Raw genomic sequence first — 23,942 nt, 5'->3', positions numbered from 1 at the left:
AAATAGGAATGTAATCGTTATATGGACTGTCATTAAAAAACAATGAAAATCATTTTGAGAACCCCAAATGATAAGGCTAAAGCTACCATTTTCCAATTTTGAAAATTCAGCAGAAAAAGGCAATTCAGGAAAGGCAAGTCTTGAACTGAGCCTTGAAGGACCATATGATCTCATTAGGGGAATGATCCCCTTATGTCTCCATATCTTAAGCTGATCTGTTTTTCTTAATCTCACAACCTTTTCCACAGAAAATGAACCATGAATCATACTGTCACAGGAAATACGTAGTCCTAACTATCCTTTAATAGTGGGAGTAAAGCAGAGTTTTAAATTCAAACTTAGAATGAACACTAAGCAGTCTCTATCTTTTAAGTGTTGTTCTTCTGATAAATGGTTGCTGTCCGATTTTGAAGACAGGTAGAGCATAACTATAAAGATTTAGCTTATAAATGAAAACATGCAAGATGACAAATCTCACACTTAACATTTTAAGATTCAATTCTGTAAGTGACGAAAAATCCAAACGTCAAGCGGCAACAGTATCAAACTTTAACTTATCCCTATAATACTCTAGATGTTATTTCTACCATACGGAGTAGATCCTTCAGAGTTCTAACACATCTTCTAATTTTTTTATTTTTAAATTATATTTTATTTAAACAAAAATATCATTTCACATGTATCAATGTAAAATTGTTAATGAGCTGTCTAACAATCTTGGTTTTTGTATGTCATCTTCTAAATGATATACTTTCTAATTTTAAAAATGCATTTTTACATTTAAATGTATTTTTCCAGGTAATTCACAAGATTGAAATAAGTTTAAGTAGAAGAGAGGGGCTATACATTAGCAACATTTTAAAGAAACACATCTGAAGAAGAAATTTTAAGTCATATGAAATAAACTGATACAGAAGAAATTATAACTGTTATAAAACAAAGAAAAATGTCAAAAGACCAAATATAATTTAAACAGAGGAATGAGTTTGTATTAGATTTAGATAAGAAAAAAATTAAGAAGACTAGAGAATGCCACAAAGAGTGAGAATAGGTAAATTTATAATTTTCTTAAAGTGTAATACAAGCCTAATAAAGACAGGATGATGAAGACATTCAACATATATCACGGAATGATTATCACCATTGGGAAAAAAAGTAATGTACACCAATCACTTAACTCTTATAAAACAAGCTAGAATTGCTAATTGTTTTAATACAAATATTCATTGTTAATAAATCTAATGTAGCATTGTTAACCTTGCAAATACTTTTAATACTCTTATGGTAGCATAAGAAATCTTAAAAAAAAGGAAGAAAAGAACTTTAACATTTATTGAGGGCTTTTGTTTTGTGCCAGGAACTATATTCTCAGCACATTATGAGATTGTGTGTGTGTACTCAGCAAAGGTAGGTGTGTTATTATCATCTTCACCTTATAGACACAGACACTGATGATGCAAAATGAGATACAGTGATTGCTTGAGTTCACACTACTAGTAAGTGGCTAAGTCAGGTAGTCCAACATCAAGGCTTGAGCTCTTACATACTAAAGCTTATTCGACTTTTATCACTATACAGCCAGCTACTCTATCATCATCTTGCAGTTAATTATTTAATCTAAAACATTATGCATTACTCTCACTCATTTAAACGTGTGATATATGCTCTCACTGACTGCTAGTTGAGTTGTTGCTTCTTAACATGGCTCTTCCAGTCTAGATGTGTTAAGTTATACTCTTATGGTTCAAGAATACCACCCACTCTTTCAACCTTCACCTGTTTGCTCAAAGAGCTATAAAGATCACCTGTTTCTCCACGGAAGAGATAATGACTGGCTTAAAATTTTCAGGTACTAAGCCAATATAGTTTCTACAATATCCTATGTTACTTTACATATTGGTAGACTTTGATTAAATTCAAGTCTTTGGGAAAAGTAAAGGAACAGAAACGATCATTGACTTGAAAACTCTAATACACTTCCCCTCCTTTCTATGTTCACTTACCTTATTGCTCCCAAATTCGGAGAGGACAGGAGGGAATGTGGAAAGACTGATGGCAAGAGAGAAAGAGGAAGTCAAGTGTAGGGCAGAATTATGCTATAAAAACAAATATACCTGAAGGTTTTTGCACATCAAAAACCTGGTACAGGCTGGTTTTATGGTAGGAAAAAAAAATCTCACTACACAATACATAAATTCTCAGAGGAAGAGGAAGTTTTTAAGTGAAACTGCAGCTATAATTATATTAATACAGAAAATTAATTTCTGAGCTATAGTTGAGTTCAATCAAGATCAATTTTAGTTTTTCCAAGAAAGCAAATACAGGTCCATATTTGTTAATACGTAACTTTTTAAGTTCCAGGATAATGTGAAAGAAGTTGAGACCTTTATTCACTTTAAAGTCAGAATTTCTTTAGTAGCTCTCAAGAGGCAAGTACCAAGTTGAATTTAACTAACCAAACAAACAAACAAAAAAGACAAAGGAAATACTGAAAATGGACCAGAGAAACAGATATGAATCACATGCTATCTGAATAAATGGGTCTTGCTTCCTTTAAGAAAAAGCATTATTAGAAAGCTAGCACAACTCAATAAAAATATGTGTCACCTGCCACAAGTGCTTGGAAGAACATGCCATGACTGGCTTTGTAGACTTGGAGTTGATACAAATATAGCCTAAGCCCTCTTGTATGTTCAGTTCTGAGAATCCTTCACCACAGCGCTTTAGAAAAATGAACTGCAGAGAAGAAAAGTTCTTTCAAAACTTCTGGGTATTTTACCCAAGCACAGTCCATGTATGCTTGCAAACAAACAAAAAATTTAACAGAAGTTATGCACTATAAGTGACAAATACCTGGTAATGATAATGGTATTGCGATTATGTGTAGTAACCTTATCTTTCTCCCTTAAAAACAAAAATATCATAAATTTTGTTTCTGTCTTCTTAGAACATGGCCAAGTATATTGTAGTTGCTCATTAAGTATTTCTTTTTCTTTTTTTTTTTTTTTAACATCTTTATTGGGGTATAATTGCTTTACAATGGTGTGTTAGTTTCTGCTTTATAACAAAGTGAATCAGTCATACATAAACATATGTTCCCATATGTCTTCCCTGTTGCGTCTCCCTCCCTCCCTATCCCACCCCTCCAGGCTGTCACAAAGCACCGAGTCAATATCCCTGTGCCATGCGGCTGCTTCCCACTAGCTATCTACCTTACTACGTTTGTTAGTGTGTATATGCCCATGACTCTCTCTCGCCCTGTCACAGCTCACCCTTCCCCCTCCCCATAACCTCAAGTCCGTTCTCTAGGAGGTCTGCGTCTTTATTCCTGCTTTACCCCTAGGTTCTTCATGACATTTTTTTTCTTAAATTCCATATATATGTGTTAGCATACGGTATTTGTCTTTTTCTTTCTGACTTACTTCACTCTGTATGACAGACTCTAGGTCTATCCACCTCATTACAAATAGCTCAATTTCATTTCTTTTTATGGCTGAGTAATATTCCATTGTATATATGTGCCACATCTTCTTTATCCATTCATCCGATGACGGGCACTTAGGTTGTTTCCATCTCCGGGCTATTGTAAATAGAGCTGCAATGAACATTTTGGTACATGACTCTTTTTGAATTTTGGTTTTCTCAGGGTATATGCCCAGTAGTGGGACTGCTGGGTCATATGGTAGTTCTATTTGTAGTTTTTTAAGGAACCTCCATACTGTTCTCCATAGTGGCTGAACCAATTCACATTCCCACCAGCAGTGCAAGAGTGTTCCCTTTTCTCCACACCCTCTCCAGCATTTATTGTTTCTAGATTTTTTGATGATGGCCATTCTGACTGGTGTAAGATGATATCTCATTGTAGTTTTGATTTGCATTTCTCTAATGATTAATGATGTTGAGCATTCTTTCATGTGTTTGTTGGCATTCTGTATATCTTCTTTGGAGAAATGTCTATTTAGGTCTTCTGCCCATTTTTGGATTGGGTTGTTTGTTTTCTTGTTATTGAGCTGCATGAGCTGCTTGTAAATTTTGGAGATTAATCCTTTGTCGGTTACTTCATTTGCAAATATTTTCTCCCATTCTGAGGGTTGTCTTTTGGTCCTGTTTATGGTTTCCTTTGCTGTGCAAAAGCTTTGAAGTTTCATTAGGTCCCATTTGTTTATTTTTGTTTTTATTTCCATTACTCTAGGAGGTGGGTCAGAAAGGATCTTGCTGTGATTTATGTCATAGAGTGTTCTGCCTATGTTTTCCTCTAAGAGTTTGATAGTTTCTGGCCTTACATTTAGGTCTTTAATCCATTTTGAGCTTATTTTTGTGTATGGCTCATTAAGTATTTCTTGAAAAAGCTAAGTAAATAGGAGATAAGATTGACTGTGGTCAAGAGACATCCTCTTCTTTTATTCTAGAGACTTTTGAACAAAAAAGATAAAGAGAAGTTCACGAGTAACCAAAAAATAAGAATTTGAGCAGAAAGTAGAAATGAGACAGAGAGAATGGAGAATTCAATTTTTATTTTGCTTCTGCATACATGATATAAAAAAGGATGAGATCTGTTCTGTTGAAAAAAATGGATGAAATAAGTGTAACTAAATTAGAACTGAATTCTCTAATGAGTAAAGAACTTATCATCTAGTTAACCAAAAAAAGTTCAAATTCTTAGATTAGATAAACTATGTCTCAAGGCATTCAGGGAGCTGAGCCACTCTTAGAGATACCTGTAGAATTAGGAGACCCACACAGATGTCAAAAAACTAAAAATGGGAATCTTATACTTTTTAAAAGGAGAAAGGGCTTTTTAAAAAGCTTGGCTTTAATAGTATTCAGAGAAAATATAAAAGAATGTTTTTATAATCATTGAGTGGGAAAGACATAACTATGATGCCAAATCCGGAAGCTATAATTTAAACAAACAAAAACAAGCCCAATAAAATAAATGGCATTGAACATTTAAAATTGAACATTTAAAATTTCTGCTTGTCAAAAATCAGCAAGGTCAAAATACTTACGAATCATATTGCAGACCAAAGGTTAATTTCCCTACACACACACACACACACACACACACACACACACATACATATATATAGAGAGAGAGAGAGAGAGAGAGAGAGAGTTCAGAGAGAGGGAGGGAGGATTTCTATAAACCAGTAAGAAAAAAATCAGCAACACATTAAGAAAAATGGGCAAAGAATATGAAAAATTCACAAAGAAGGAAATTCAAATACTTCTTAAACGTATGAAAAGATATACAACCTCCTTCATGATAAGAGAAGTGCAAACTAAAACTACACTGAAATACTTTTTTTTCAAATGAGATTGGCAAGGATAAAATTCTGGTAACATACCATGTTGGTGAGAATATGGCAGAAGACAGGCATTCTCGCACATTCTTTTCTGGTGGGAACACACTAGTGAGCAGTTCGACTATATCTACCAAAATTACAACGATTCTTTTAAGATTTATCCTAGAGATATACATACATATGCAAAATAACATGTAGCAAGACTGCATATTACAGCATGACTTGTAAGTGAAAAAGTCACCTAAATATCAATCAGAAGTTTGACTAAAAAATTTTTGTTATATTCATGCAATGGAATATTATGCCACTTTTACAGAGAACGAAGGTTCTCTGTAGGTACTGATATGGAATCATATGCAAAAAAAAAATCAGAATTTAGAACAGAAAGTATAAACCCACAGCTACTATTATATTTAGTAGTGAATAATATTATATTTAACACATGCTTTTCCCCTAAGATTGTGAACAAGATAGGGATGTCTGCTCTCATCATTCTGTTGAACATTTGTACTGAATCTTCTAGCCAGGACAATTAGTCAAGAAAAAAACGAATAATATAAAAAAGAATGTATATGTACAACTGAGTCTCTTTGCTATACAGCAGAAATTAACACAAAATTGTAGATCAACTATACTTCAATTAAAATAAATAAAAAAGAACCAATGAAGAAAGTTTCAAAGAAAAATATAAATAAATAAATAAAAGGCATTCAGATAGGAAAGAAGTGTAGAAAGAAGAAAACTTACCAACCTAGAATTATATCTATACAGTCAAATTATCCTTCAAAAGAGAAATAAAGACTTTTTGTCAGACAAACAAAAATTGAGGGAATTTGTTGCTAGTAGACCTGCCTTGAAAACAATGTTAGAAGAGGTTCTTCAGAGAGAGGAATATAGGTTCAAAACTCAGATCTTCATAAAGAAAAGAGCATTAGAGAAAAAATAAATGAAAGTAATAAAATCTTTTTTAAAATTCTTAATTAATCTAGTATATTAACCCTTCAAAAATAACAGCAACAGTGTATTTGATGATTACAGCTTATGGATAAATGAAATGACTGACAGCCTGCTCTAACGGAGAGATTGGAAATACTCTGTTATGAGGTAGTTACTTCAAGTAAGTACTGTATTGTTATACTACAGTGAAATAATATAGTGTTATTTGAAAGTGGACTTAGATTAGCTGTAAATGTGCACTGCAAAGTCAAGGGGAAACCACTAAAATCTTTAAAAAAAAATAAATATAACTGATATAAGTTAAAAGAGGAGAAAAAAATGAAGTCATATAAAATGCTCAATTAAAACAGAGATGGCAGAAAATGAATAGAAGCCCAAACAATAAGAAAATAAGACACAAGTACATGTTGTCTACAAAAAACCCACTTTAAAAATAAAGACACAGGTAGATTAAAAGTAAAGATAATGAGGAAGACATACCATGCTAACATTAATCAAAATAAAGCTGGAGTAGCTATATTAATTTCACACAGAGCAGTCTTCAGAGCAAGGAAAATTATCAGGAACAAAGAGAAACATCACATAATAAAGAAGACATAACAATCTATAACGTAAATGATCCTAACAACAGAGCATCTAAATATGGGAAGAAAAATTTCATAGAACTTCAAAGAGAGACAGATTAATCCACTATTGTAGTTGGAGGCCTCAACACTCCTCTATCAGCAACTGACAGATCCAGCAGGCAGAAAAATCAGTAAGGACAGAGTTAAACTGAACAGCACCATCAATCAACTTCATCCAACAACAGTAGAGTGCACATTCTTCTTAAGCTCACATGGAACATTCACCAAGATTAACCACAGTATGGGCTATAAAACACACCTTAACAAGTTTATAAGAATAAAGATTATAAACAGTATAATAAAAAATCCCAGCTACATTTGTTGGAGACAAATCAACACACTTCTAAATAAGACATGAGTCAAAGAAGAAATCTCAAGAGAAATTTTGAAAATATCTGAACTAAATGAAAATACAACTTACGAAATTTTGTGGGATGCAGTGAATGCAGTATTTAAAGGGAAATTTATAGCACTGAATGCATATTTAGAAAAGAAGAAAGATCTAAAATCAATAATCTAAACTTTCAGCTTAGGAAACTCAAGATAGAAGATTAAATTAAATCCAAATTAAATAAAATAATAAAATTTAGAGCAGAAATTAATGAAACTGAAAACATGAAATCAAAGAACCAAAAGCAGTTTCTTTGAAAAGATCAATAAAATTGATAAACTTCTTACCAGCTTAACTAAGAAAAAAGGGATAAGACATGAATTTACTAATATCAGAAATGAAAGAGGCCATCACTACTGATGTCCTGGATAATAAAGGAATGGTATGAACAATTCCAGGCACATAAATTTGATAACCTAGATGAAATGGACCAATTCCTTGAAAACCACAATCCACCAAAACTCATAAAAGGAGATACAGATAATCTGAGTAGCCCTGTATCTGTTAAAGACATTACATCGATAATTAATAACCTTCCAAAATGGAAAGCACCAGGTCCAGATGGGTTCACTGGTAAATTCTACCAAACATTTAAAGACGAAATGATACCATTTCTTTACAGTCTCTTCTAGAAGGCAAAGGAAACACTTCCTAACTCAATCTATAAAGGCCAGCATTACTCTAATACCAAAACCAGAAAAAAGACATTACATGTTATTATACATGCATCAAAACCCATCAAATGTACAACACAAAGAGTGAACCCTAACATAAACTATGGACTTTAGCCAATAAGGCTTTAGATTTATAGAAAAACTCAGCAGAAAATACAGAGAATTCCCATATATCTGCTCCCCTACCCCAGGTTTCCCTTATTCGTATCTTGTATTAATGTGATAAATGTTATAATTAATGAGCCAATATTGATACACCCTTACTAACTAAAGCCTATAGTTCACATTTCCATGGATTTTGACTTTTATGTTGTACAGTTCCAATGGTTTTGACAGATGCATAATGTCACTCATACACTTTAAAAGTATCATACAGAATAGTTTCACTGCCCTAAAAATGTCCTGTGACCCACCTAGTCGTCCCTCCGTTATACTCCCCAAACTGTCAACTACTGACTTTTTTGATACTATCTCTATAGCTTTTGCTTTTTCCAGAATGTCATATAGTTGGAATCATACAATGTGTAGCCTTTTCAGACAGGCTTCTTTCACTTAGCAATAAGCATTTAAGGTTACTCCATCTCTTTTCATGGCTTTATAGCTTATTTCTTCTTATTGCTGAATGATATTCCATTTTAAGGAGGTACCACACTTTGTTTATCCATGCACCTATTGAAGGACATCTTGGTTGCATACAAGTTTTGGCAATTATGAATAAAGCTACGATAAACATTCATGTGTTTGTTTCTGTATGGACACAAATTATCAATTCACTTGGGTAAATGTCAAGGAGCACAATCACTGGATTGTATGGTAACACTATATTTAGCTTTGTAAGAAATTGCCAGACTGTCTTCCAAAGTAGTTGTACCATTTTGCACTGCTACTACCAATAAATGAGCAGCTTCCCTTTTAGGATATATGTTCTGCAAATGTTTTCTTCCAGTCTGTAGCTCACCTTTTCATTTTCTTAATGGTGTCTTTTGCAGAGGAAATCTAATTAACCAGAATTTTCATTAAGCCTTATGCTCTTTATGTCTTATCTAAGAAGACTTTCTCTAATCCAAAGTCACAAGGAGTTTTTCCCTTATGCGTCTTTTTAGAAATTTTTTAGCCTTAGCTCTTACATTTAGATCTATGATCTATTTTTAGCTAATTTTTGCATATAGAGTGGGGAAAAAGATAATGTTCATTTTTTTGCATATGAATATTCAATTGTTTCAGGAACATATATTGAAAAGACTATCATTTCTTCATTGAATTATCATAGCGCTATTAACAAAAATCAGTTGACCATGTAAGTGGTAGTCTCTTTCTGGACTCTATTCTGTCCCATTGATCTGTATGCTGATACTGTATTGTCTTCATTACTGTAGGACAATAGTAATCCTTGAAATCAGGTTGTGGAAGAGATCATATTTTGTTCTTTTTCAAAATTGTTTGTCTGGTCTAGGTCCTTCATCATTTTGTCAGTCTGAAATTTTGGGTGGGATTATACTGAATCTTTAGCTTGGTTTACAGAGAATTAACATTTTAAGATTACTGAGCCTTCCAATTCCTTCACTTATGTAAGTATGTATGTATGTATGCCTTTAATTTCAGCAATGTTTTGTAGTTTTCAGTGTACAGGTCTTGCACATATTTTTAAAAATTTATTTCTTTTTTGGTAAATTACAATTTCCAATTGTTCATTGCTAGTATATAAAAATACAACGGATTTACATAGATTAATCTTTTATCTTGTGTCCTTGCTAAACTCACTAATTAGCTCTAGAGGGGTTTTTTTTTCTTCCTTCTGGTAGATTCTTAGGATTTTTGGCATAGATGATACTGTCATCCTTGAATAAAGACAGTTAATTATTTCCTCTTCAATCCGTATGCCTTTTTCTTCCCTCGCCTTTTTGCTATAGCAAAGACTCCCAGTACAAAGTCGAAAAGAAGTGATAACAGTTGAACAGAAGTGATCTTATAAAGCATTATCTTCCACCATGAATTACAATGTTAACTGTAGGGTTTTTATAGATGCCCTTCATTAGGTTGAGGCAATTTTCTTCTATTCTTAGTTTGCTGAGTTTTTAGCAGGAATGGATATTCAATTTTGTAAAATGCTTTTCCCACAACTATGAACATCATCAAATGATTTTGCTTATCATGTCATTAAAATGGTGACAAACATTTATTGGTTTTCAAATATTAAGAAGCTTGTATATTTAAGACAAAACTCACTTGGTAATGAGGTATTATCCTTTTTGTATGTTGCAAGATTTGATTTGCTAATATTTTCTTAAGAACTTGAAGTCTATGTTCATGAGGGATACTATTCTGTAGTTCTCTTTAACTGAACTGTTTCTAGCTGGTTTTGTTATCAGGGTAACAACCAAGACTAGTAAAACAAAATTGGAAATGTTCCCTTCTCTTTCTTTTTTCTACAAGAAGTCATGTAAAATTGGTATTATTTCTTCCTTAAATGTTTGATAGAATTTTCTTTTGAGGCCATCTAGGCTGGAGCTTCAGGGTTTGTTTTTTTTTTTAATTAATTAATTAATTTATTTATTTTTGGCTGTGTTGGGTCTTCGTTGCCGTGCGAGGGCTTTCTCTAGTTGCGGGGAGCAGGGGCCACTCTTCATCGCGGTGTGCAGGCCTCTCACTGTTGCGGCCTCTCTTGCTGCGGAGCACAAGCTCCAGAGGCGCAGGCTCCGTAGTTGTGGCTCATGGGCCTAGTTGCTCTGCGGCATGTGGGATCTTCCCAGACCAGGGCTCGAACCCATGTCCCCTGTATTGGCAGGCAGATTCTCAACCACTGCGCCACCAGGGAAGCCCGTGGAGCTTCAAGTTTTAAACTGCAAATATTCAATTACAGAAAACAGATATAGTGCTAGTCAGGTTATCTACTCTTATCTAGGTTTTAGTCATTTGCATCTGTCAAGAAATTAGCTTCATCTAGTTACCATATTTATTGCCATAAAGTTCTTCACATTATTTCTTATTATTCTTGCAATGTCTGTTGGATTTGTAGCAACATCCTCTCCTTCATTTCTGATACTGACAATTTGTGTCTAGCTAGAGGTTTACCAATTGTATTAATATACTAAGAGTTATATTGATTTTTTTCTATTTGTCTTTTTTATATTTACTCAACTTTATTATTTACTACTTTCTGCTTATTTTGAGTTTAATTTGTTCTTTTTCTATTTGCTCAAGGTGTACACATGAAAATTGATTTAAATATTGTTCTTTTCTAATATAGGCATTTCCCTCTAAGTGCTGCTTTGCTGCACCCCACAAGTTCTGACATGTATTTTCATTTCATTCAATTCAAAGTATTTTTTATGTTTCTTTGTGATTTCTCCTTTGACCCATGGCTGTTTCAAAGTATGCTGTTTAATTTCCATATATTTATGGAATATATTCCATATATTTATATATATTCCATATATTTATGGATTTGGGGAATAACTCTTAGTTTGCTTTTGCTGTAATCTGCACTAGTTTCCTAGGTCTGTTATAACAAACTGAGTGTGAGCTCTGCCCAATGTCCCGCATGTTATGAGGACTTTCCACTCAGGGTGGTGGGAATGCCAACTAAGCTATTCCCCATCCCTTCTGAGCCCTGGAAATTGTCTGGCCTACTGTGCTTTCCAGTGGGTCTTTCCTTGGGCTCTAGAGCTGTGCTTCACATATGCACAATCAGCACTCAGCCAGAGATTTGAGGGCACCCCTAAGAAAATCTCTTTAGCTTCCTCCTCCCTGATACTCTGCTACACAAATGCCAGTCACCTCCACCTCCCCAAAGGCCAAGCTCTACTAAGACTGCTGGGCTGTTTGTGCTTCTTCTTTCTGCACTGCAGCATGGAAACTACCCTCAGACAGTTTCATAATGCTCACCTCCTTTCTTTCCTTTCAGGCATCACAATCCTGTGCTGCCTGTTGTCCCATGTCTGAAGATGGTCACCCTCCTACACCTTTGTGCTAACTTTTCTAGTTTCTGGAGTGAGGGTAAATTCAAGTCTATTTTCTCTCCCTTACAGCTTGGGTGGAATTTATTCATTCTTATAATTTTACCCTAGAGATCTCAATTTTACCCTAGAGATCTCAATATGCATCCCTGACTTTTTTTTATTTATTTATTTTATTTTTGGCTGCGTTGGGTCTTCGTTGCTGCACGTGGGCTTTCTCTCATTGCGGCGAGCGGGGGCTAATCTTGGTTGCAGTGCGCAGGCTTCCCATTGTGGCGGCTTCTCGCTGCAGAGCACAGGCTGCAGGTGCACGGGCTTCAGTAGTTGTGGCACAAAGGCTCAGTAGTTGTGGCGCGTGGGCTTAGTTGCTCTGTGGCATGCGGGATCTTCCCAGACCAGGGCTCAAACCCATGTCCCCTGCATTGGCAGGTGGATTCTTAACCACTGCTCCACCAGGGAAGCCCCGCATCCCTGACTTTTTATACAACCTTAAGACATTACTTTTACCACTTTCTGAATAATGAGAGTATCTTACAATTGTCTGAATCACTAAGTCCTTCCTTTTGGGCTATCATCTGCACATATTTCATTTATACACATGCTATAAATGCCACAAGACACTACTATTATTTCATCTTAAAAATCAGTATTATTTTATATTTACTCACTAATGTTCCCTTTATTTTGTCATTCTTTCTGCCTGAAGAACTTCCTTTTGCATTTATTGTTGAGTAAATAGAGACAATTTTTCTCAGATTTTGTTTCTCTGAAAAGAAAATCCTCATTTTGCTTTCATTTCTGAAAGTTGCTTTTGCTGAAATTTTTTTTTCTTTTTTTTTTTTTTTTTTTTGCGGTACGCGGGCCTCTCACTGTTGTGGCCTCTCCCGTTGTGGAGCACAGGCTCCGGACGTGCAGGTCAGTGGCCATGGCTCACGGGCCCAGCCGCTCTGCGGCATGTGGGATCTTCCTGGACCGGGGCACGAACCCGTGTCCCCTGCATCGGCAGGCAGACTCCCAACCACTGCTCCACCAGGGAAGCCCCGCATCCCTGACTTTTTATACAACCTTAAGACATTACTTTTACCACTTTCTGAATAATGAGAGTATCTTACAATTGTCTGAATCACTAAGTCCTTCCTTTTGGGCTATCATCTGCACATATTTCATTTATACACATGCTATAAATGCCACAAGACACTACTATTATTTCATCTTAAAAATCAGTATTATTTTATATTTACTCACTAATGTTCCCTTTATTTTGTCATTCTTTCTGCCTGAAGAACTTCCTTTTGCATTTATTGTTGAGTAAATAGAGACAATTTTTCTCAGATTTTGTTTCTCTGAAAAGAAAATCCTCATTTTGCTTTCATTTCTGAAAGTTGCTTTTGCTGAAATTTTTTTTTCTTTTTTTTTTTGCGGTACGCGGGCCTCTCACTGTTGTGGCCTCTCCCGTTGTGGAGCACAGGCTCCGGACGTGCAGGTCAGTGGCCATGGCTCACGGGCCCAGCCGCTCTGCGGCATGTGGGATCTTCCTGGACCGGGGCACGAACCCGTGTCCCCTGCATCGGCAGGCAGACTCTCAACCACTGAGCCACCAGGGAAGCCCTGAAAAGAGAATTTGAGGTTGGCAGTGTTTTTCTTTGAGCACTTTAAGGATCTCAATCCACTCTGTTATGACTTCCATAGTTCCTGTTTTATTGCTAACCATTAGTATTAGTGTTTCTCCTTAATATGTCTTTCTTCTCCAGTTGCTTTACAAAATTTCACTTTATCTTTGATTTTCAGGAGTTTGTGATATTCTGAGGAATGTTTTGCTTTGTATTTTCCCTGACAGGGGGTTCACTTGTCTTCTTGAATCTATCAGTTGACGTTGTTGTTCATTAGGTTTGAAAATTCTTGGCCATTGTGTCTTGAACTATTTCTTCTGTCCCATTTCCCCGCTCCCTCTTTCTGGGATATTAATTACATGTGTATTTGATCTTTTTGAGAATGCCTCACATATTGTCTTTTCCAGACATACTTTTCTATGAATTTCGGTTTAGATATTTTCTGTTGACCTGTCTTCAAATTCACTAATCCTCTTTTCTGCTGTGTTTAGTCTTCTACTGGCTTGGCCAAAAAGTTCATTCGGTTAACAAATATGTTGTTCAATAAAATTCCTGGTGAAGATGAAAAATGTGTCTTTTATTTTTACTTAAAACCGAATGAACTTTTTTGCCAACCCAATATTAAACCCATCAAATGAGCTCTTAACCAGATATTGTATTTTTGAGTCCCTGAATAACCATTTGTTTTTAATTCTTATTTTCTAGTAATATTTTAAATGTCTTCATTTTTTCCCACTTTTTTCTTCTGTTAAAAATATGCTATTTAGGGACTTCCCTGGTGGTCCAGTGGCTAAGACTCCAAGTTTCCAATGCAGGGGGCCGGGGGTTTGATCCCTGGGGTCAGGGAACTAGATTCCACAAGCTGCAACTAAGAGTTCACATGCCACAACTAAAGATCCCCCACACAGCAACTAAGACCCAGTGCAGCCAAATAAATAAATATTTTTTCAAGCCTCCAAAAACAAGGTATCACTTAAAAAAAAAGTTATTTAAAAATCTTTGTCTATAAACTTTAATAAAAGGGTCATCTATGAGACTGCTTCTGTTGTTTTTTTCATGATTATTAGTCACATGCTCCTGCCTTTCCACAGGTCTGGCAATGTTTGGCTCGCTGTCTCCTCAGCAATTTATCCATTTTTCTCCCTACTTGTGCTGGGAGTGTTGGCCTGCTGTGACTTATTATCTCTTTCCTGGAAGAAGGTCCTCCCTTCCTCCTGGGATTTCTGTGCCCTCAATTTAAGGAATACCCAACTATTATTGCTTTTATTTTTTGAGAAGCTGCTTGAATGTTGGATACTACTGGGTGATTCTCTTCCTAATTTCAATTTTATCATCAAAAGATTACAGTAGCACTTCAGCTGCTCGAAAGTCATCCAGCCATTTCACTTGTTAAGAACAGTGAACAAGATAATCTTCTGAAAGGCCAGTATCAGTGACACAAAAGTGAATCATTTTTTACGCACAGAAATTCTTAAGAATACACACACACACACACAGACACACAAACACAGCTTGTGCTGTGGTAGAAAGAGCACAGAATTTGAAGAAACAAGATCTGGCCTAAATATTTTTGTCATTTACTAGCTAAGTGACCCTAGGCAAATAATTTTTCTATTTTTAAAACTCAGTTTTCAATTCATAAAGTTGTTGCAAAGATGAAACAGTATATTTTAAAAACCCTTATAAACAATAAGCACATTGTAAGATGCCTTACATAATATTATCTAGTTTTGAAATCTACATCTAAAAGCTGTAAATTAAATAAACATGGGGATGGGGTGTAACAGATACACTGGCAATAAAAACTGACAACCAACAGTAAGTATGATATAAAGGGAGAAGTAAACACTACTTTTAAAGTAGGAATAAGAGCTCAGGGCGAGCAATTTAATTAACAGGCTTAAACAGCCCTTACTTATTTCAGCAGACCCTGAAACTATTACTTTATCTCAACACAGTATAGTGACTGATATTTGTGACAAGAAGCTTGTATCTGAAGGAAAATCATATCCTATATATTATTATTAAAGGAATATCTAACAAAATTTTGAAAGACTACAATCAAAAATGACTAAAATAAAAATTCTAGTTGGGTGATCCGCAAGTGGATAAGTTTCTACTTAGAAACCAAAGCTTTTATGTCATATGACCTTAGAATGATTACACTGATGAATAAAATGAAGAATCTGTATCATTAACTCACTCCTACTAATAGAACACTTTGTAAAAAGTATGATTTTTCAGAACTCTTAGAAGACGACAAGTAACAGACTATGGCTAAAAAATGATCACAGGAGAGGGTGAAATCAACATTTTAGGAATGACAAGATGGTTACATGAAGAAAAGGTCAGAGACATAAACGATAAGGTCCTACTGTATAGCAAAGGGAACTATATTGAGTCTTGTAAGAGAAATAAAAGGGAAGAAAAGAAGAAGTCAGAGAGGGTATATGGCACAGGTTCTTGAAAGCAAGAATCATCTGAAGAATGGAAGAGCACGGTTGTGAAATATTTAATACACTAAGCTTTAGTGACATTTACAAAAATTATTACAGGGAAATAGTATAATTGAAATAAACTGGGCCAAAAAATGGTTGTGAAAGTATATTTATGGATGAGTTAAAAAGATTACTAGAGAGTTGATTATGGAAACAGACTCAAAATGTCAGGGTTACCAAGAAAAAACAAGATTTCAAAAAGTACTATATATAGGAAGTCAAGAACTGAAATGAAAAAACAGGTACATGGTCCAATGTAAAAGAAGAAAGTCAGTACCTTGTTGTTGAAAACGGAGACACGACGAGAATCTTTTCCACAGACCTCCGTTATAATACGACTGTTCAGTTATTATTTCCCTAAAACTTTAAAGTCAGCATAGAAAAGGCAAAAGTGGTCTAACTTCTGTGTACAGTAAGATCTCATTAGCTGTTAACTGTTATTATTTGCTAACAAAGCCTAAGGTATATTAACCAGGTTCTAAAACAGTAATCTGAAAAGACCTCTGTAAAAACAATTAAAAAAATAATTTAGTTATCTTATGAATAAACCAATATACCTTAGCAAGTGATTTTACAATAGGATTCTCCATTATCCCCTTGAGGAAAATTAGGTCTATTTCTTCTGCTCCTGTAGATGAGGGCAGCTCCGTAAGGTTATCCAACACTTGCTGCATTGCTGCTGAGATAAAAGCAATAGTAAAAAAAAAAAAAAAAAAAAAAAGCAAACCTTAAATTCCAAGCTATTACGAAATACAACTATAAAATAATTCAAGTAAAAAGACATTATCAATTAACACTCTTTTGAAAAGTCACATTTAAAGAACTGAATTGTTGAATAGTAGAAATTTCAAATGCACTTTCCATGAATTAGCAGCAGGATAGGTTTTTACATGCAATTTGGGGTTTACCAGACTATATAAGGCATACTTAGAAGCTTATACTTGTTTCTTATTTTTCAAATTTAAAAACATTACTCAAGAAGAAATATAAAATTGTAACAGAGCAATAAAAAAAAGAGTAATCAAGAAACTTCCAACAAGCCCAGAACCAGATGACTTCACCAGTGAATTCAAGAACTAAAACCATTACTTCACAAAGTCTTCCAAAAAAAAGTAGAAGAGGAAGGAACGCTTCCCAACCATTCTGTGAGATCCTGATACTAAATCCAGACGAAGACATCACAAGAAGACTACAGCCAATATCTTTTACACGTACAGAGGCAAAAATCTTTAATAAAACACTAGCAAACTGAATCCAGCAACAAATGAAAAGGATTGTACACAATGACCAAGTACAATTTATCCCAGGAGTGCAAGGGTGGTTTATCAACATATGATAATCAATCAATGTAATACACTGTATTAATCAAACAAAACCACATGGTATCTCAATAGGCACAGAGAAAGCATTTGACAAAATCGAATACCTTTCATGATAAAAAACATTCAACTAGGAATAGAAGGAAATTTCCATTTCCTCAAGGGCATCTATGAAAAACCCATAGCTAACATCATACTTAATGGTGAAAGACTGGATGCTTTCCCATAGATCAGGAACAAGGCAAGGATTTCTACTCTTGCCATTTCTACTCAACACTGTACTGGAGGGTCTAGCCATGGCAGTTAAGCAACAAAAAAATAAAAGGCATCCAGATGAAAAATGAATAAGTAAAACTATCTCTTTTTGCAGATGACATGACCTCATATATAGAAAATCCTAAGGAATATATACAAAAGATTTATTAGAACTAAATAAATGAGTTCAGTAGGGTTGCAAGATAGAAGATCAAAATACAAACATGAATTGTATTTCTATACACTAGCAATGAACAATCTGAAAATGAAATTAAGAAAACCATTCCTTTTACAATAGCATTAAAACAATAAAAATCATTAGAAATAAATGTAACAAAAGAACTGTAAGATTTTTACAGTGAAACTATAAAACATCATTGAAAGAATTAAAGAAGACTTAAATAAATAAAAAGATACCCATATTCATGGATTCTATAGAAGACTTACTGTTGTTAAGATGGCAATATTTCTCAAATTGATCTACAGGTTTAATGCAATCCCTATTAAAATCTCAGCTCCCCTCACCCTTTCTGGTAGAAACTGTTATATAAGCTGATACAAAAATTCATGTGGGAAATGCAATGAACCCAGTATAGCCAAACAATCATCAAAAAGAACAAAGCTGGAAGACTCACACTTACTTCAAAACTGACTAAAAAGCAACAGTAATCAAGACTGTGTGGTACTAGCATAAAGACATATAACTGAGAGTCCATAAATAAATCCACTTTACGGTCATTAGATTTTCAACAAGAGTGGCAAGACAATTCAAAGGAAGAAAGAACAGTCTTTTCAAAAATGAATTGGGGACAACTGGATATGCATATGAAGAAGGTACAGCCAGACCCCTACTTCATTCAATATCATAGCCTTAATTTTATTCAGATTAGTTTTATTAATTTTATTTTCCTTTGATGCTTCTTTAGAATAAGTCTACTAATAGTGCAGTTTTTAATATTTTTATTTTTTATTAAAATAAAACGTTGTCAAAAGTCAGATTGTATTACTAAGTGGCTTATAATGAAATACAGCAGTTCTCTGTTCCATGCCGTCAGCCTCCTTCCCAACTTATCCTATTCTACAGAAGCAACTACTTTGAATTCGTTGTTTCTTTTAATCACAGCTGTATTTCTGGGTAATGTGCTAATGTTGCTACTTTTTAATTTACCCATTTTATATATTATTTATTTTTGTTAGAATAGTACTAGTGTGATGCTTTTACTTCCCCCATCTCCACACTGGCAATTTTTATTTATTTTTATTTATTTGTTTTGGCTACCCCATGCAGCATATGGGATCTTAGCTCCCTGACCAGGGATTGAACCTGCACCCCCTGCACTGGCAGTGCACAGTCTTAACCAATGGACAGCAAGGGAAGCCCCCAGACTGGAAATTTTTAAAATAAAATCAACAGTTAGTGCTTTTCATATAGGACTCCTACAAGTTTTTTCCCAAATGTTCCAACAAACTTCTCCCATTTCTATCAGTTTTTCCAAACGCTCAAATATCAGAACTATTCCCTGACTTCTAACCCTGAACTCTCTCCCAAGTATTTTTCTCTCGCACTTTAATTGGAACAGGTTCATCTTTAGGTCTCCTTCTCAGTATGTATAAATGAGTGACAATTTTGGAAGTAAAGAGGTAAACAGGAGAAAAATGTGCATTTACAACAAGCAGAAGGAAAACTGATATTGAGGTAAGATGAAGAAAGAAGACACTAGAAAATAAAGAATATAAGCGAAGTTTACTTCATAATTTTGCTTGAAGTCCAAAGTGTACTCTGGGCAGGGAACAACAGAATCAACAATCTGTAGAAGTATTCTTACCCTGTGGCTATAAACGTAGTTAACTCTACTTTTCATAAGTATTTTTTTCTTTCCTTTGACATTCTATGTATGTCTTCATTTTTATTTCGGAAAATTCCAAACATACACAAACGGAGACGATAACACACCCAACAATTACCAGCTCTAACAATTAGCAACTCTCGGCCAATTTTGTTTCATACCCCCATATACTTTCTAACCTACAGAGCTTTGAGGCAAATCCCACAGGTCGTATTTCAGTGTTTATGTCTACAAGATCAGGACTCTTTTTAAACAATGTAACAATACTGTTAGCACACCTAACAAAGTAACAGTAATTCCTTAGTATCATTAAATATATAGCCGGTGTTCAAATTTCCAGTTGTACTGAAGATTTTTTTTAAAATGTATCTTCTATATTGGTTCTTGTGGCGTTTGAATTTTTATATCTCTGCTTAATTAAGTGGGAAGAAAAGTGGCAGAGATTGTGAAATATACCCTTGGTTATTTTGAAGACCTCTGTAAGTTGTTACTGATTCTTTAGTGTATGAAATTTAATTATAAACTAGTAAGTCTGTCAATATTCCATGTCCTGAAAAGGGAATCCAGATTATTAAGTTGCCAAACATTCCCAAACTAATTGGTATATACTTAATGGAGTTTTAATAAAAATACAGTAGACCCCCTATATAACCATGTTTTCAGGCCAAGTCTGGCTTGGTCTTCCCTCCACTAAGGAAATGGCCTGGTTGGGGAGCTCCAGGGAACTTGGGCTGAGGAGGCAGGGCAGTGGGGTAAACTGATGCAGCTCTACACAGGCTAGGGAGGCCAGTCTGGAGTGAATGTTGTGCTGGTAAAGGTCACGGGAATCTGGTATTTTTACTGCCATTTATTTTTGTGAAGAAGTAAATCATGAGCTTTGCAATGAGATCCTGGAGGGGACCTCATGTCCCTGAGGGGCACATGCCCCCAAAATCTTCAAACAGGAGACTGATATTCTACTGTCCAGACTTTGGGATATCAAGTACAAACCTTGACTCCTTGTGGAGGATGGTCCAAGACTGCAACAGCTGGAAACCCAAGGAAGTCAGAATTGCTACAACTATCTGCATAGGATGAAACTTATGGACACCATCTACGCCTCTGAAAACCCACTTCGAGCTGAAGGCTGGCATCCCTATTCCTTAATGGGCAAGATTTTCGGCTCCTATCTGCTAGATCTTCCGAAACACTAGTAATCCTTTCAAGGGTGTCTGCAAGTCCTTCACTGATACCCTGCTGGATGGCTGAGACAGCCTGCCATGGGACATGGGTCTGTGTCCAGAGAGAGTACCTGTGCTAACAGGGGGCCCTGACTGAGCTGGCCCTGTGGTCAAAGTTCAAAGTGGGAGCTCTCAGCAACACGTCTGTCAGCAGCCAAAGACCTAACCCAGTCTCCTGACGTCTCCCAACAGCCATCAGGTGACACACCTCCTCTACAGTCAGAAGAGTAAACATGCCAAACACTTCCTCAAACCAAAGAGCTTTAAGGACAACTACAGTGGATCCTCGAACAGCATGGATATGAACTACTCAGGTCCACATATGTGTGGACTATTGTCAGTAAACATGTACTACAGTACTAATCATCTGCTGTTGGCTGAATTTACCAACATGGAACTGGGGAGACAGCATAAGGGGATTTTCCACTGTGTGGAGGGTGGGTGCTGCTGTTCAAGGTTCAACTGTATAACACACTGGGGAGTACTCTGCGATGGAACTGAAGGACCTCATGGGAGACAGAGACAGACAGACTGCAGTGTGCTTGCCAGGCAGCCCACAGGTCATCTGGTTCTGCAGGCCCAGAGTGGGCTAGCTGAAGCCCCTTTGAGTCCAGAGCTCTTAGAGCTCATACCTAGAGGATCATTCCCTAGCCCTTTCTTACGGGCAGTTTCAGAACATGTGCTAAGACTTGATTTTCCCCTGGTGGCACTCTTCTGGAGTTGATTTCAGATGTTATTCTTAATGTTTACTGTCAAAAAGTCCTCACTTAGTTCACTTGCCCCGTTCCAGGCTATTTAATTCCAAAGGTGAGAGTTGGGGTGAAGGGACTTGCTATTTTCCGTATCTTCCCCTTTTGAATGGAAACTATTTGGATTTAGGGAGTCGCAGAGTTGACAGGTGGGAAAAGCAGACAGGAACTGGTGAGGAGGTTAGGTGAGGGGGTGGGTGAGTGTGGAACAACCCACCCTGGTGCTCCGGTTACACCAGGATGTCAAACATCAGCATAACTTCCCAGACATGCAAGGATCTGCCCTAACACCTTTACTCCATACTCTGTCATGAATAAAATTAATAACGTTCGAACACCTGGCATAATCCCAATCTCCCCCGTTTATTGGGATGTTATCGGACAGGGTGAAGAAATAATTGCCCCTCACAGGCCAACTCACTGGCTTATAAATTAGTTATCTAATAACATTAACTATCAAAAAAAATACAACAGTTCTTTTTAACTAAATTATCCTCAAAGCATTTGAAAAAAGTAAATATGAGAAAATTACAACAAAGAGCAGTGAGAGAGAATTAACGTCATAAAATATTAAAACATAAACTAAATCTGGGACTTGCCTGGGCGCAGTGTTTAAGAATCCGCCTGCCAATGCAGGGGACACGGGTTCGAGCCTGGGTCCAGGAAGATCCCACATGCCATGGAGCAACAAAGCCCATGTACCAAAACTACTGAGCCTGCACTCTAGAGCCTGCGAGCCACAACTACTGAGCCCACAAACCACAACTACTGAAGCCCGTGTGCCTAGAGCCCATGCTCTGCAACAAGGGAAGCCACTGCAACAATAAGCCCGCGTACTGCAGTGAAAAGTAGCCCCACTCACTGCAACTAGAGAAAGCCCGTGCGCAGCAGCGAAAACCCAATGTAGCCAAAAAAATAAATTAATTAATTAAAAAAACATTAACTAAATCTATAATAACCACTCAGACACGGATTACCACAAGGCAACTCTTGTATGTGAAAGCTTAATATATGAAACAGGAAGCTCTCTGTAGTGGGAACCTTGCAAAGTTGAGCTGGAGCCAGAGAAGCAGGGAAGTGTCCCAATTTACTCAAGAGATTCCAGGAAGAAAGGAAAGTCCCAAAACTCAGAAGGTAAGTTTCCTACAAGTTTCACTCCTCCTCCTTCATTACGGGAGGATGGACTCTTTAATCAGAAGCCAGATTCAATGACATACAAATGGGGTTCCTATTTAAACTGAAGAAAATTTAATATATTTAATCTAGACCCTTCAATTACAAATATGATCACTACACATCAAGGATCACTACACGTGAATACTAAAAGCGTGAATGCAACTCACCAAATTCAGCAAATAAATATTAACTGCCAAAGAAACAGACTTACTATCTACCAGGGGATTAAAACAAAAGAAAAGAAAGAGCAAAAGAAAGAAAAAGATTAAATCATAGGGTGGGTTGGGGGTGGGAATATCAGGGATCAAACTGAAGAATTTTCACACTAGAAAAGGGCAAAGTATGAGAAACATGGCATGGATCATGAAAGAACAAAATTTACAAGGTAATGGGAAATTCAAAAATAGAAAGAATTAAAACAGAAAGCAGAAATTAATCCAAGAAGAAAAAAGAAAAAAACCCTTAGATTTGATCAATCCCTGCTGGCTGTTTCAAAGGTCCAATAAAAAGAGACTGATACTTGGCTAGTCTGATTAAGAAAAGAGAAGACACAAATAACCTTAGGAATGCAATGAGAAAATAACTGCAGGCATGAAGAAGATTCAAAAGAAAACACAGTGAACAACGTTATTGTAAAATCCAGTCGAGTAGAGATTTTCTAGGAAAATGTCAATTACTGAAATTTAGGAAGAAGAGGTAAAAATTAAAACAGATCATAATAGAAGAAATTAAAAAGGCTTTCAAAAATCTACTATTTTAAAAAGACATTAGGCCTCATGTATGACAAACCCACAGCAAACATTATTCTCAATAGTGAAAAACTGAAAGCATTTCCTCTAAGATCAGGAACAAGACAAGGATGCCCACTCTCACCACTATCATACAACACAGTTTTGGAAGTCTTAGCCATGGCAATCAGAAGAAAAAGAAATCAAAGGAATCCAAATTGGAAAAGAAGAAGTAAAACTATCACTGTTTGCACATGACATGATACTATACATAGAAAATCCTAAAGATGCCACCAGAAAACTACTAGAGCTAATCAATGAACTTAGTAAAGTCACAGGATACAAAATTAATACACAGAAATCTCTTGCATTCCTATATACTAACAATGAAAGATCAGAAAGAGAAGTTAAGGAAACAATCCCATTTACCACTGTAACAAAAGAATAAAATACCTAGGAATAAACCTAACTAAGGAGGAAAAAGACCTGCATGCAGAAACCTATAAGATTCTAATGGAAGAAATCAAAGATGACACAAACAAATGGAGAAATATACCATATTCTTGGATTAAAAGAATCAATATTGTGAAAATGACTATACTCCCCAAAGCAATCTACAGATTCAATGCA

At 35.8% G+C, this 23,942-nt stretch overlaps 1 protein-coding gene across 3 annotated transcripts in view; it reads right to left on the bottom strand.

Moving 5' to 3' along the window:
• Nucleotides 1–23,942, bottom strand: part of PALS2 (protein associated with LIN7 2, MAGUK p55 family member) — a 106,078-nt gene that overhangs the window by 35,516 nt on the left and 46,620 nt on the right. For 2 of the 3 annotated variants that reach the window (XM_082845880.1, XM_082845881.1), the window contains exon 2: nucleotides 16,576–16,694. In XM_082845880.1, the coding sequence (XP_082702006.1) occupies nucleotides 16,576–16,692 (117 nt within the window). In that variant the 5' untranslated portion in view covers nucleotides 16,693–16,694. Of the gene's footprint in view, nucleotides 1–16,575; nucleotides 17,259–23,942 lie in introns of those variants that run through there. The other variant, XM_082845882.1, reaches the window with a different exon arrangement.

Source organism: Leucopleurus acutus (assembly GCF_964270905.1).
Source record: "Leucopleurus acutus genome assembly, chromosome: 9".
NCBI classification, from domain to species: Eukaryota; Metazoa; Chordata; class Mammalia; order Artiodactyla; family Delphinidae; genus Leucopleurus; species Leucopleurus acutus.
Note: the sequence above shows the minus strand (reverse complement) of the source record. Positions and strands in the feature narration are given on the sequence as shown.